General features: G+C 41.2%; 1 protein-coding gene across 2 annotated transcripts; it reads left to right on the top strand.

The window, feature by feature from the left end:
* The first annotated feature begins 2,961 nt into the window (after positions 1 to 2,961).
* On the top strand, positions 2,962 to 14,261 carry elavl3 (ELAV like neuron-specific RNA binding protein 3). Of its 2 annotated transcripts, XM_068337052.1 has the most exons (7): positions 8,976 to 9,189; positions 9,279 to 9,382; positions 11,609 to 11,762; positions 11,883 to 12,108; positions 13,054 to 13,092; positions 13,683 to 13,685; positions 13,883 to 14,261. In XM_068337052.1, exons 1-7 carry the CDS (start codon positions 8,985 to 8,987, stop codon positions 14,208 to 14,210), a joined length of 1,059 nt encoding a protein of 352 aa, XP_068193153.1. In that variant the 5' UTR covers positions 8,976 to 8,984; the 3' UTR covers positions 14,211 to 14,261. The 2 variants fall into 2 exon arrangements, with proteins under 2 accessions (XP_068193152.1, XP_068193153.1); XM_068337051.1 differs by lacking the exons at positions 13,054 to 13,092; positions 13,683 to 13,685 and adding an exon at positions 2,962 to 2,970 and having other exon boundaries at positions 8,973 to 9,189.
* The last annotated feature ends 1,984 nt before the right edge of the window (positions 14,262 to 16,245 follow it).

Below are 16,245 nucleotides of genomic sequence, written 5' to 3' on the forward strand. Positions count from 1 at the left end.
GATGTTAAGTTACATGTAATCACATAGACTTTACTCTGAGATACTTCTGGCAGACATGTGTTACTCGATGCACGTTTCTGCTCATTCTGCTGCACTAACACACACTGATAATTGTGTAGTTAGCATGTTTATCATGCTTCCTCAATTAAAGTCAGTGAACTGATTTTTCTCGTGCTTAGGGTTAGCTAACATCTCTCTGTGCCAAAGAGATGTGTGATATGCCAAGCAAAAAGGCCCACTGCATCAAGACTCCTAATGGAGGCCAGTGAAGGAGCCTAAACAATAAGAAAATAATCAGTAGAATAACAAACAACCTTTTAAGCAAAACTAATGCTTGATTCTTTGATTCAGTAATATACAATAGATGCTGTAAATGCCCTCTTACCCACACAGAGGATTCAGCTGCTGTGCTGCTAACCAGGGCTCTAATTAGGGGCCCACAATTAAGCTCTGTTGTTCACATCAAGTGTGAACTGTAAGTGCGGCTGCAGTCAGTTGTGGACCTGGTTGCTTTTGTGATACAAGAGCCATTTTTATCCAATAAACAAAGATGGGGTGAAAAAAACCTCAAGCACCTAATGACCAAATCTCCCTGTCTCTTCTCAGATATTCATAAACACACACACACACACACACACACACATAGAGACACACACACTCATCCTCTTTCCTCTAACAAACTGACTCAAAGGCTCCAACGCATCCAGGCTGAGTTGAGTCACTGCTTTGACAGAACGTTGGGGGTGGGGTTAAGGCAGACTGACGGAGGGGCTCCATCTCTATCCGCTTATTAACGCTTAACGAATGCCTTCCTCATGCAATATTCATGTCCGTTAATATCATCCAAGCTCTGAGTTGAGCTTGCTACTTATGTAAGACAATTATGTAAAATATTAGACGGGGACCATGCTCAAAATCTGACTGAAAGAGAGTCGGAGGACAATGACAGAAAGACAGTGGGGCGATAGAGGAGAGAGATGGGGAAGGATGGACTGAAAGATGAGAAACAGTAGCGGTCAGACAAGGAAATCTGTTGCTCGTGTCTTCATCTGAGTTCAGGTTCACACGCATCCACGGATGCATTGAAGGTGAGTGGTCAATGTCAAAGACGCAGCCATGTCCTCTTTCAACACCGGCCACAGATCTCTGAGGACTCCTCAAGGTCAACTGGTGAAAGAAAAGCAGAGGAACTGACAGTTGTTCCAGGAGGGCTCGCATCAGCACCGCTTGTCCACTCATCGAAGAAGAAACAGAAAATTCAAACGGAGGACATTGACAGTTCAGTTTTAAAAAGCACATCTTCCTTTCAACATCCAACTTCCTTACATAAACAAGAACACTAGACTCTTACACACATAAACATACAAACAAACAAACAAACAAAAAAAAATATATATATATATATATATATATATATATATATATATATATATATATATATATATATATATATATATATATATATATATATATATATATATATATATATATATATATATATATATACATACAGGCCCCAGGTCAAGGCCCAATGGGGGTCTGCACAAAAATAGGTCATTTGTCACACATGATGTCCCGGGGCAGGGGGATGCATTATAGATGAGCCCAAACAGCATGTCTCAGTGAGCACTCACCACACAGCGAGACACAGGAGGGAGCAGCAGGAGGTGAGCAGAGGAGGATGAGAACACCTCAGGAAGAGGATGCTGAGATGTCATAAAGTTAAAAAAAAAAAAATCACTGCTGCATGTTCCTGTTCCTAAAGCAAAAAACAAGCTAAAACAAAGCTACAACTGCTCCATTCTCAACTTTTCATTGAATAGACATGAATGAAATCAGGGGGCATCTAATTTGTTATTCTCATGTCTGCACCTGACGCTATAGCGAGCCATCTGCCTTGCATACAAGAGGACCAGAGATCATCCAGTTATTAGTTCAATTGTTGATGCGATGCTGTGTTAATAGGTACAATTCACAGCTAATTATTGCATAGTTTTGGTCATTTCCCCCCCAGTGTTTTAATCCTATCTTTATCAGCCAAGAATGTGGAAAGTCTGTCAGTTGACACTCCAAATTATATTTTTTTTTCCCTGCAAAGACAAAAGTCAAAGGAGTGAAGTTCTCCACTAGGGTTTTTAAAACAGTCTAAAAGACGTGAGAGAAAGAAAAGGGCTGTGCTGAGGAAGAAGTGAGGGAAGTGTGGGGAATGAGAGAGACATGTCTGCTGTCTTTTGCTTCACCCATCTGTTCTAAAAGTGCAGGTGGAGCCCTATTCACTCTGCTCTGCATGTGTGTGAAGAGGGGGGGGGGGCAGGAAGAAAGGAAGGGCAGTGAGAAAAAGGGAGTGGAGAGATGGAAGGGCAGGGATGGAAGATGGAGGGAGGGTGGGTAGTTGGGGGTAGAGGAGGGGGGCGACTCTTGGTGATCTCTCCTGAAGGGGATAATGGGAGAGGAGCGCTTTGCAATGGCTGCCATGTAGTGCCCTCCCTGCACAATTAGCCAATCAGCAGCGTGCTCTGCCAGCCAGGAGGATGCATAAAAGAAGAACATTGCAGCAGAGGCACAGAAGGAGACTGCAAGAGGAGCAGGGAATTACACATAAAAACAGCAGTACCAGAACACCCTCCCCTGGACACACCCTGCTGAGGATCACTGCTTCTCTTTTTTTCTGAACCATCGCCCACGCCACTTGGAGAGAAGGCTCTCTCTCAACATCATCCAGTAGAAAACCCCCTTTCTCCTCATTTTCATCCTATAGCGGACACACACAATCTCAGAGAGCTGAGATTCTCTGGCAAAGACTGTATTTTTTTCCTTTTTTCTTTTTTTTTTCTTTTAATTTGGACTCCTGACAGAACATAAGGGCCATTTAATACAAAGGCCGAAGAGCATAGAGACTCTGTCTTCAGCTTCAAGACCAGTGCAAAGCGGGACCTAGATTTCTTTCATTGCACATCAAGAATGGTTACTGTACGTATGACTCTTTATCACTTATCATTTTGAAGGGGATGTGGCAGCAGCATGCGTACATCGTGTTGCAGCCATTTATGGACTTAAATTGTATAGATGTACACACGTGATGTAGCCATAGACAGATATATTTCATATCTGATATATATTTGTAATTTTATATACTTAAATGGAGCTCTGAGGCTACTACGACTTGAGAGAACACAGAAGAGCTTCCATATTAATGTCATGTGTTTTTGTTCAATATTCATTTTACTATGATAAGACTGGAGTGGTAAATAGCAATCTCATACTGAGCTATGCGCCATGCTGGCTGCGCCTCAGTCATCATGAGTGATGGATAACCTCTTTATCCTGCCATTTTAGACGGCACAGCTCTTATTTTATGCATCACAGCCTCCCTGGCTCCCTAAATATCTAAGCTTTGGTTATATTTCTTAAATGGTGCAGGAGTCAAGGCTGAGCAATTCCGCAGAATTTAAGTGATGTGGAGGCAGAAAGGCGACGATGCGCTCGCCTCAGTGGTGGGGGGGTGGAGGGGGGAGGACCGTCTTTCTTTACCCGGTGCCGCACAAGGATGCTGGAGACGGATTTCTGAGACAAAACATGATGCCTCGGAGGCTGTGGGCCCATCCAACGAGGCAAAGGAAAAAAGGGTCGAGTCACTCCCGGGAGGGGAGGAGGAGGAGGAGAGGAGGAGGTGTGTGTGTGTGTGGGGGGGGGGGGGGGGTTATATTACGCATCCATAGGTTTGCATTGAATCAGACAAAGTCCAAATTCCTCAGGGTTCTCGTTGCGATGCAACCGAGTAAATGGGCTGGAAATCTCACAGGCCGCGACAGCGACTGCACGCACGGACATCTCCATTTTACGCGCATTCTCCAAGTATTTCATTGCATACGTACAAGATGGCCATGGTCGCATCGGAGGAGCGAGTGGTGATAAATTAGCCTTTCTCTCAGACGGCCACATTGGGCGTGTCTCTTTTGGACTGGAACATGAAAGGACGGCCTTTGAAGCCTTTATAGGCCCCCTCCGCTTTACCTCTTGACGCGCTATAAGGAGCAGGACAGTTTATCTAAGCAGACTAGAAGCATTTACATAAAATTACACACGCTAGAAAAAATACATGATGAGACACAAAAAACTGCAGCATAACTGTGCGACCTTAGAACATCTGGTGCTGTTAAAAACCCCTGCTCGTGAAAATGTATTTTATTCGGTAAGTTAACTTCCTGGAAATGGATTAATTAATGCTCAAGTAATATATATTAGAAGAAACGGGATATGAGAGGAAAAAAGAACTTTAAGCCCTGGATTTTAAATATTCAGAATACTATGTGGACACTTTTTGCGAGGCACCACGTGTCCACTTGACACATATCTAATTCCAATTTTAGTTTCTCTTTGTTATACATTACCTATTGTTTGCGTCAGGCCTCGCCAGTCTCGTCGACAGAGGCTGTAGTTTCTCCTTCACGTGGTCCGCAGTCGTATTTCCCTGCACCGCAGTGCCAAGCAAATAAAAGCGTCCAGTCAGTTAACCTATCCAAGGCACAATTCAAGGACAAGAGCAGCCGAGGCCCTGACTGGAATCCAGTCAAAACAGAACCTCCATGTAAAGTTAAAACACAGGGGCCAAACAATCAAACAGAGATCATTTCGGCCTCTAATTTAGAAGTTTGGAAATATTTCTCATTCTGTACTCCTAAGACAGTAAAAAAAACCACAAAAAAACAACGACTTTATATTACTGTTTTACAGTTAACACATGGCATCTTATAGGTAGCGTTAAAGGCAGTTATGTTATGTAAGCGGTGAATTGTCTCCTGTTGCCAAAGTCTTCACCTAATTATTAGAAATATTAAACCTGCGGGGAAGAAAGACTGCAAAATAGTCTTTGGGACCACTTTATCTTATAATCACATTTCTAGGAAATGAATATCAATCATATGATGTAATTGCACTGGTAAAATGAAACTTCAGTTTATTATTATATATTATTCACTTCAGTTTATTATTATTTATGTACATTTATTACCGTTTATTATTATAAAGATTTCATTTGTTTGACACATTTACGCAGTTTTTGCACACAGTTATCAGTCAATACAATCTTATGAAATCGATCCACATTAAAATGATATTCCGGGTTGATTTTCTGAGCCGATCGTAGCCTCTAATCGTGGCTTTTTGACTCTGGCAACTGTAACAGTCATTGTTCCCGGAGAGTCCTGCAGCCCCTGGCCACGACACAAAGCGCCACTGTTGACATTAATATTCATAGTGCTGCCATAGCCTGTGCGAAGGCGACGAGGAGGAACGGGTGGCTCTTTTGTTTGGTGGTTTCAATACGTTTATTCAGCAAAAAGGCGCTCCGCTTCATGAATGCCTGTATATCCCACTAGTGCTGCCTTTTCAAACACGGAGACGCGGAAGGGCGCATCTGCTACTTTTACGCAACCGCACATGCTGTTTATTTTCTTACTTACAAGGATGCAATCGTTTTCTAAGTCAGTAAAATCTAAAATAACACGACCCGTTAGTGTTGTGTAGGATCCATGGGGCCTCCGTGGCCTCAAATGAGGCCGTGGAAAGCCACTCCCTTTTTCAGCACGCTGGAGAGCGCCGCGCCGCGCCGCGCTCGACGCGTCGAGTTGGAGGACAGATTTGTCTCTCCGAGCCTTCAACGGTGTCGTCTCCAGTCTTATCAAAGCAGCGCATGCATCTGAGAGCCTAGATGCTTTTTAGAAATATTTTATTATGCTGGAGTGAGGGATAGGAAGGAGCTTCCCTGCGTGGCTGGCGGGAGCTGTGACTCCTGTCGCCCTGTTGTTTTACAGCTGCCATCATGATCCCTTAAGCTGCAGAAAGTGTGGCTAATGCCCTTTGTTTGAGATAATCCTGTAATCTGTGTTATTTAGAAGGCTCATTTACACTTCAGCCTGGCGTTCAGTTTTGATTCATGCCTTCCAGAAAGAAAAATCTTTATGAAAGGTTTATATTCTGAACTAGAGACAAGGTCATATGTAAAAAAAAAAAAAAGGCTGTCAATGCTCTTCTGATTATCTGCTGTAAATATTCAGGGTGATTTATTAAGTCTACTTCTTGGTGGATGGTTTATTTTGACTCGACAAAGACATCTAAGATCATAAAAAGAAATACTTAAGCAAGTGATTGAAAGCTACATTCACCTCAAACATTTGATCTTTTTACTGGGACTCTATGCTGATAAAGACTTGTTATATTTCAAATTCAAAGTGAATCTTTGGCGCTTCATAGTGCATGATGACATATCATGTAGCAAATATGTGTTTAATTAAATAAATAAATTATGTATATTCTAGCCTCCAGTGGTGTGATGCATTTGGAGCAGAAATGAATTAGGGAAAGCTGTTTATAGGCATCAGAAAACACAGACCACATTTACGTTTAGTCCTGTTATGCTTCTCTGTTTTGTAATTTGATTGTGCACAGTGTAGGTGGTAGGTGTGTATGGCGGTGTAAGCAGGGCTCTCGTTTGCGTGCAAGTCTGAGTTCATGTGTTTGGCAGAGGAGGCAGGGCTCTTGTTTGCGTGCAAGTCTGGGACCATGTGTGGGCGATGCTGATGCAGTACATTAAATATTAAGGGAGATCTCACAGAACCCCGAAATAGAAAAAAAGCAGTGTTGTACACATAGTGCTATCCTAACAAGTGGAATCTTTGAGAATTCTCTTTTTTTAGATTCCGATATTGGCTGTTGCCATTGTTATTAAACAGCTAAACTGAAATATGTTTGACAGCAGCAACAAACAACCTCGGCCATATTTACTACACCCAGGTTGTCATGCTTGGAAGATACACCCTTAAACTGATGCGATTGTTGTTCTTTGTTTTTTGTTTTGTCATAGTAACTGGTTTAGTACATATCAAATTCTGGACTATCAGAATTTTGTCATTGTATACAATATAAAACATGACATTCTATCTTATATGATTCATTTTCAAAGCCTGCTGTTCTCTATTTTCATATGAAAATCTTATTTTAAGTAGCTGCTTGTGTCAGCCAATGTCAGTGCCCAGCCCAAATACAAAGGCTCTGAGACTTATATAACATCACACTGTTCATGAGGATGTGTGTTCTGCCATGCTGAGAGTAATTTCGGTCAGAGAGTCAAATTTCTCCAAATATGTTCTTATTCTAAAAGGGTTTTTATCATATTTGACACACATTCAGTGTTTTAAATATTTGTCCTTGTCAAATGCATGACTTCACACAACAAAGCAGTAAATACAACATTACAACTTGATTACACCTTTTTTTGTCGGTATGTATCCCATCATTATTCATAATGGCATGAAAAAGATAGTCAGCGGACATTTTAAGCACACATCAAAATCTCAATGTGACTGCTATCTGAGTTGCGCTGCCTTTATGCTTGGATGTGTGACTGAAGTATTTTACTTTTAGGCTGCATTAACTCTGTCAACGTTCATTTTTCCCCATGTCATTACCAGTTTGACTTGCTGATATTTCTTGCTTCTGCAAACATGAATGAAAAAATGTCTGACCTGTATTTGTGCTCCTAATAAGAACAGACACAAACACACACTGAGCTGGAAGTAAGGAAGCCATTCAGTCATTAGAAACAAAGCAGTCTTTGAGGGGCTGTTACCTGGGCAACCTGAGTGGAGGTGAGGCTCTGAGCGAGACGGCAGGTCACAGCGACAAGGGAGAAAGGCAAATAAAGCGAACACATGAAATGGAATGCGGAGAAGACACAACGCAATTATTTCTCTAATATAATTATGACAATGAAGCAGAAGCTGTGTGCAAATATACAACTCTTTGTTTAATTGACACAAGTTAGAACAAGGTAGCTTGACAGCTTGAACATCTGGCATGGTATACTGTAATGCATTAAGTCTTTACTAGCATGCTATATTTACAAAGTCTACACATCCCAAAAGCTAATATTTTATTTGCAAAAAAAGGAATTCAAACATGAAAGTGGATCAAAATAAAACTTATTTACTTTAGAATGTAAGAAAATAAATAAGCATCCTAGTGATATTGCTGTGACCAGCACAATAATCAAGAATAATAACTAAGGCAGACTACAAATAATGCAAAATTAGGTCCTTTTTTGATAAAAATCAAAAGTTTGAAGAGTTTTTTACAACAATTTATAGAAATAAAAAGTCAGAACCATGTAGGGAGTGGCAAAGAGTGCAGGAAGTTTTGTTTCTGATCCCACATCTTCCACAAGAATACCCTGTGGTTCACATGTAACATCATGGTGTCCTCTAATGCAGGAAACACTATATTGCAGACACCAACCCGCACCTTAACTCTACTTGCAGAAAATAATGTCAATTTTTGACAAACCACAAAGTCAGAAGAACAAAACAATTAACAACTAAGTTGTTTTACCACCAAACAAAGATGTTCCTCATTTATTGAAGTACAAAATCTCTTTAAAGCTGTCACTCTCCCTTTCTCTATCATCTCGACCCTTGCCACACCAACTCCCCCCAGCCTCTTGCCATTGTCACACACCACCATCACTATTATCCATCCTTGTGTAATGATGTAATGGCGTTTGACCCTGGAACAGAGTAGGGGGAGGGGAGAGTAACGAAAAAGGACTGTGACATCTGCAGGACCAGAGGCAGGGAGCGAGAGAGGAGGAGAAGACGGGGTGAATGGGGGGAGGGCAGATGATAAATCAGACCTAGTATCCATCTCCATTTTAGCAATGCTGATTCCAGACCTCTGCCTCTGACAGTGACAAAGTAGACAATCTGGATAGTTGGGTGTGTGCTTTATACATATGCATCATATCATGTTAAAATATTAGCTAATGCACATATATATATATATATATATATATATATATATATATATATATATATATATATATATATATATATATATGTATGTATATAGCCATATCATCACTGCATCCTATTGTGTCTCTTTTTGAATCACAAATCTAACCCCACCCTCTTCCTCAGCAGATAATCAGCACCATGGAAACCCAGGTGTCCAACGGTCCAAGCGGAACCAGTCTGCCGAACGGTCCAGTCATCAGCACCAACGGCTCCACAGATGACAGCAAAACCAACCTGATCGTCAACTATCTGCCTCAGAACATGACCCAGGAAGAGTTCAAAAGTTTGTTTGGTAGCATCGGAGAGATCGAGTCCTGCAAACTAGTCAGAGACAAGATAACAGGTGCAACACTTTGTCCACATTGGAAGAAATATTGTGTCTCTAGCTGGTAATGAGAAAGACTGACTCCAAGGGTTCTGTTTCTGTCTCAGGTCAGAGTTTGGGTTATGGATTTGTAAACTACGTGGATCCAAATGATGCAGATAAGGCCATCAACACACTGAATGGTCTCAAACTGCAAACTAAAACAATCAAGGTGAGCAACTTCCGTATTGCGTCAATGTCCATCTTTTTTTAAATTTATTATTGTTCAAGACGTGCTAGACAAAAAAGAAAGGAAGTGGAAATTTTGTCAAGGGGGGTTATTGAGAGGGGTAACAGCAGAGGTGGCAGCAGACGTGACAGAGGGAGGGGAGGGACTCGGGGAGGAGGAGGCAGGAGTAGGGCGGTGGTGAAGAACAAAGAGAACGAGAGAAAGGGGAAAAAGAGAAGGAGAGTGGAGGTCAGAAAGCAAAGGGTGGACAGCATGCAGGACTTATTGTAATGGAAATGCAATTAGGAAGCCTGACTGCAGTGCGCAACGGGTCAGTCCAGGTTATCCCATCTGCCTCCAATCTAGGCCAATTAGGGGGCGCCTTTGTCTCAAAATCAGATGAGGGGAAAGCAGGGGCGTATTATTAAATGCTACTTCCTCCTGCCTCCTCCCACCCCCAAAAATAAAAAAAGATCAGAGATTGAGACAAACTGCACGGTTGAGAAAGTGAGTCTCTGATGGAGCGGAGCAGGTGATCTTCCAGCAGCTGTCCATGAATAGAGACATTCATTTGACTAATGGTGGAGTAAATAATCTTGGATCAGGAAAAGTTGTGTGTAAATTGGTTCATTTTAAAAAGGACCAAAAATGAAATGACTGAAATTATTTCCTAATCTCCGTCGACAGATATAATGTTTGTATGATTAGATTTGATTTTATAACAGATATTATTTGTGATTTTGTCTTTCCACATAATACAAGTGCTATGGCAACATAATGCAGTTTGGCATCTAACCAAAAATACAGTAAAGTGCAAATAATACATAAGGATGAGATATGTACGGCATAAACAATAAAAAGAAGATATATATTGTTATTTCAATTTATATATTGATTTATGATTCAAATCTGCCATTTATTTTCTGAAATAGGAACCCTAAGTCCTGAATACAGCAGATTCATCTGTATGATTTTGCAGGAGGCTTCAATAGGGAGAGGTGAAGCGTTGAGTGAGGGGGCAGCAGTGGAAGGGTACGGGGTAGCTGAGGGAGCAGAATGCCAATGACAGGATTAGAGGCCATATGGACTTCAGGCACCATCTGTACTGTGGGAGCGACAGGGAGAGGGTTAATTATAGGGCAGCCTCTGCTCCCCGAACACAGCAACTCCCCCCTGACTCGTCCAGAACACCCTAATCACTGCACCACACACATCCCTCCTGCTCATACAGTCTGTCTGTGTACACAATAGACACTGGTGCTGGATGAAATCAGAACACCTGCATTCATTTTACAGACAAAACACAACTCATTTGAATTCAGATCACAGCTTTATTTGCACCTGTGCAATAAGCTAAACAGTTTTTAGTAGCACCAATATTTGTGTTATCATTATTATTATTTATATTCACGACACAAACGCATACATACACAAACAGCGTGTGTGTGTGTGTGTGTGTGTGTGTGTTTGTGAGTGTTTATAAGTTGTTAAGGATCATGCAGGTCTTGCTATGCACTCAGATTGTTTGCCGTTTGCCTGTGGAGCTGTTTTCCCCCAGAGGATTTGAACAAAGAAAGGAGGCAGGGCATGCAGGGCAGCGCAGCCTATCTCAGACAACACTCACTCTGTCTCTCCATTGCACACAAACGCAGCACTTCCAGCAATACGCTGTGCTGGATTATCTACCACACATGTGTTCACATGATCCCAGGAAGATAACAGAAGAAAATGCTCATGCCTTTCTTCAATCGATCTTGATAGCCCCTGAATTTCTGGAGGTAAAATAGAAAAAGTAGACCAACGGAAACCCATAAGGGATGTAAACACAGATGTAACAAAAATGGCTGTGCACTAATTAAGTCACCAGTGAATTCTGGAAAATGCAGCAACTAGTTGATGTTTTTTAGTGCGAAACAAGACGGAATCTTGGGCTTGTTAATTTTAATACTCTATTGGTGTTATATGAGTTAATGGTTAAAGTCACCATAGTGTGTCTCTGACTCTCTCATTGTGTCTGAGTTTGAACTTAGAGGCACTCACCGAGTCAACAGACAAGGCAGTTGGGTATGTGGAGACAACAAAGGAGATCCTGTTCCATCATATCTTCATCATACCTTACTAGAACGTTCCTTAAATTGAATAGAGTCCTTATTCTCAGAGACAAACCTTTTTCTGTACACTATATAAATGTGCATTTATTTATTTTCTTTTGGATGCCCGGTATCGTAGGTATCATATGCCCGGCCAAGTTCGGCTTCTATTCGTGATGCCAACCTTTACGTGAGTGGACTCCCCAAAACCATGAGCCAGAAGGACATGGAGCAGTTGTTTTCCCAATACGGTCGCATCATCACATCCCGCATCCTAGTAGATCAAGTTACAGGTAAAGCCTTACATCACTTCTGATGTCAATCAAGCACCATGTTTGTATACCAGACTGGTAGGCAACTATGGTCCTTGACGCCAAGGTAGTAACATTGGTCTGTTTTCTTATTCGGAGCAGGCATATCACGAGGGGTCGGCTTCATCCGGTTTGACAAGCGAAATGAAGCGGAGGAAGCTATCAAAGGTCTGAATGGACAGAAGCCTTTGGGTGCTGCAGAGCCCATCACTGTCAAGTTTGCCAACAACCCCAGTCAGAAGACAGGCCAGGCCTTACTGACTCAGCTGTACCAGACCGCTGCTCGCCGCTACACGGGACCCCTCCACCACCAGACTCAGCGTTTCAGGTACTGAACCTTCACCAGCCCCATACGTCCTGCTATGGAGTTTGCACCTAGCTGTTGTTCGGAGAACGAATCACAGGTCATCCTGCCGTGTTGCCTTGTGTAATCTGCTGTGACAAGTGTTATGTGTTTATTTGTTGTAACATGATACAGGTTGGAAGGTTTTCAGACAATAATGAAGACTACATCAAAATATGTGTGACATAAAATATGAAAAATTAGATTAAGTGGAATAAATTTTTTTTTAAAAACAGCAAATGTGATAGAATTGTGTAGGAAATGTGTAATTGAAAACATTCAAAAACAAACAAACAAACTGTTACTATTCCAGAACCTATCTGCAAATTGTTTCTTTCAGGTGCTTCATTGCTTTATAGTAGAGAATGAATAGGCAGAACTGCATCTTTCCTCCCTCTCACTCTGTCTCTCTGACTTTCTTTTAAACTGCAGCATGATCCCTTCACTTGGAAAGGGACCAGATCCAAATAACAGCTCAAAACCAATGTAAGAAAAACAATTTTTCGAAATATAATTTAAAAAAAAACAGACAAACTAAAGCTAAACAAATTTAAATGTTTTGAAAAAGTAAAAGGCTTCCAGTATCAAGAACTTCATGTGCCCTCACAAACAACTGTAAATAACACCTCAAGTTGGAATGCGCTCAGAGCGCATAATTTTATTTTAACCTGTAGCAGTCAAATGGAAAGGGAAATATATATTTGGACCACGATGAATGAAAAAAAAAAAAATTATCAGCTGAGACTCATTCACAGGACTATTTTACATGCCATCAGTTTGAGGCTGGATGGTTTGGGACTGCATTGCAGTAAAGGATGCCCTCTGGAGGCCAGCTGGTGAAGGAGCAACTTGTTAACTGAAAGCCCCCCTGTCCTTGTAGATCTCATAACTAACTTTTGCATCCCCTTCATTCTCCCTCTTGCGTTGCAGACTCGACAATTTACTAAACGCCAGCTACGGAGTCAAGAGGTAAATGCCAAAGGTGTACTTTCAAAAGCATCCATGCCAAAATAAGACCTCAAACAAAGTGCCTGGAATACCAATTGCTGACTTCATCTTAAAAATCAGATATAGTGGCCATAATTCTTACCGCCCACTGCCCCGTAAACTACCTCACAGAAGCAGCCCAGAAAACAAAGTCCTGTATATAAATTGCATTAGGCAATGGTGCAGCTTCCAAACAGCAGGGTATTCTGGCATGGCTTTGTTTAACCTTTTTGTTCCTTTGTTTGAATTAATAGAAATAATTTGTATGTATTTATTTATGAACTAACATTGTCAGTTTTAGTTGCTTTAATGTCCCTTTTTTTCACCAGCATGGACATACCAGATTCCGTTTGCGTCTCCTCTGTTTGCTCCAGTTTGTGTATGATTTGATTCCGATTTGCTTTTCATCCCTCTCTAGGTTTCTGTGTTTTGTCCTATGCCGTGATTTTCTTTGAACATTGTGATTCATGTGTTTAATTCTTTCAGAGGCTTTGGTCAGCAAGAAACATGAGCAAATGTGCACATTTTGTTGGTGTTTGTGTCTCAGGGTACACAGCGATTTTGTATGAAAGCAGGTAGTTTGGAGCTGCTGTTTTGCCCATAAATATTTATCTACTTGCTGTACAGCAGAGGGGAAGGAGATGGGGTCTCTTGACTCCATACCCAACTACAATCTTAATCAAACATGCCCGTAAGAGTCAGTATAGAGCATTGAATCCTGCGTTGAACTTCAGAATGACACCCATGGTAGTTCTCCCACTCTCTTCCCCAGATTCTCTCCGATTACCATTGACAGCATGACCAGCCTCGCCGGAGTCAATCTTACTGGTCCCACTGGAGCCGGCTGGTGCATCTTTGTATACAACCTGTCCCCCGAGGCGGACGAGAGCGTCCTGTGGCAGCTCTTCGGGCCCTTCGGTGCCGTCACCAACGTCAAGGTCATCCGTGACTTCACCACCAACAAATGTAAGGGCTTTGGCTTTGTCACCATGACCAACTACGATGAAGCTGCCATGGCTATCGCTAGCCTTAATGGCTACCGTCTGGGCGACCGCGTGCTGCAGGTATCCTTTAAGACCAGCAAGCAGCACAAGGCCTGAAAGTTAGGATGCTGGCACCAGCTCCTTCGACTTGCAGGGAGGGCTACCTGAGCTCCCTGTGCCATCACTCTATATGGGCCTGGACTGAGTCTCTCTTGGACACACTAACACAAAGTTATAATATATCACCACAAAGGCAGACATGCAGATACACACAAACATGTACACGCATAACCAAACATATCCATAAGCAAGCATATACAAGTCAGAGTTTCAAACAAACACAGTAGTGGAGTTTTTCTTTTCTCTTTACACAACATGCTAGTCCTTCCCTATATTTGCCTGGATTGAATTACAAGGGGTACGTAGCCGGTTTGTTGGGTAGGGGCAAGAGCTATCTATTTAGGAGACAGTCTAACGAATGTGACAGAGAATGTGTACTGAGTGCTTTGATTGAATTCAGGCAAATAATGACGATTAATGAAGAAAATGATCAAAAATTTAAATGAGCGAATATGTGCAATTTACCCAAACTCTTTCCCCACCATCTCTCCCGTTTTCATGCCGGAGAGGATGAAGTCACTTTTTTTACACTTGGGCATTTTGAATCAGCGATTTTTTTTAGATCAAAGAAAATGAAATTGAAAAACAGTGTTCTCTTATATACGTCTATTAAAATATAACTATATATTCAATATTTAAGGTGGTTATAATAGCCAAATATGTAAGCATTTTCTAGAAACTTTGACTACTGTTTCCTGACCTGCATTAGGTGGCGTCTAGCATAAAGGCAGTTTCTCTTCCCTACGTGAGCATGATAGCTCAGACCCAATGAGAATTAGTAAGTGCAACAAATACTGGTCACAGAACAGAGTAACACGAAAGCCATCTCTCTTTGCCTCACACCAAACAACACACTAGTATCCTTTAGTATATAATTACATACAACACGGATCACAAACATATACATAATTAGCCTACAAGAACAAAAGGTTCCTGTCATTCTTCTAATTTGTCAGTAGTTAACTGAATTTAGAGCAGAGTAGCAGTGCTCCTTTGGTGACAGTGTTTATTCAAATTTCCCTTTTAAATAAGACCACAAAGAGCCTAAGGGTAAAAGCAGTTCACCAGAACACAGCCAGATTGGAAGAAAATACCGGTGTTTTTCAGTTTTACTTGTCTCAGGCCATGTCAGCCATGATTTGGTGTAATATCTCCATAACTAAAGGTCAAGAGAAACAATCTACAAGGATAACCAGATTATGCTGTCAGTGCTAACATGCTTTGGTGGTAAACACAGGTTATGTCCTCAAATTCATTGAGATAAATGGAAACAGGAAGTTTTAACATGATTATTGTTCAAAGGCAAAAGTGAGTCAACAAAAAAAAAAAAAAAAACCCAAAACAACATGGACTGAATAATGGATGACAGAAAAAAAAACAGATGGGCAAAAGCTTAAGAGCACCAGTATTATTCTTCAATCTCATGCGCTGATAGAAGATCCCAGAATAAATGGGGTCTGAGTATCACCATTTAAAATACCAGCTCTAAAGGAACAAGATACATTGGGCAGATTAGGAGGAATGCAGTTCCAAAAGTCCGACCATTTAAAATATAGTCAGTGTGAATGAGGATATCTGGCATTATTGAAATTATCACTAGGAGGATGATTAGTAGATTCACACCAAATGCCTCTTGGTTACAATTATAAGCCCTTTTATTCTTTTCAAAGCTTCCCAGAAACTTTCAAAGTGTGTCTTTTCAAAATAAAATTGCCCAAAATTAAGCCCGCTAATATGTCATAATTGCACTTCTGTTTTCAACAGAAAGATATTTATTTTTGTGTTTCAGATCTCTTTGGCATGACCACAAGAATAGCATTCCTAAAAATACTCAAAACCCAACAGCACGAAAATTATTTATGGAACTCCTCATGAAATGTTAAGGCCAATCTGTCTAGTTGAAACGTCTGTTACGGAACAGACTTGAGATTTACTGTCGGGAGGGCTTATGTCTTTCAATATCAAGACATTTGCACATAATAATAGATTAAAGGTTAAGTATATTCAAGACATTTTTGCTTTTGCTTTTCTA

This window comes from Antennarius striatus, chromosome 16, assembly GCF_040054535.1.
Source record: "Antennarius striatus isolate MH-2024 chromosome 16, ASM4005453v1, whole genome shotgun sequence".
Lineage (NCBI taxonomy): Eukaryota > Metazoa > Chordata > Actinopteri > Lophiiformes > Antennariidae > Antennarius > Antennarius striatus.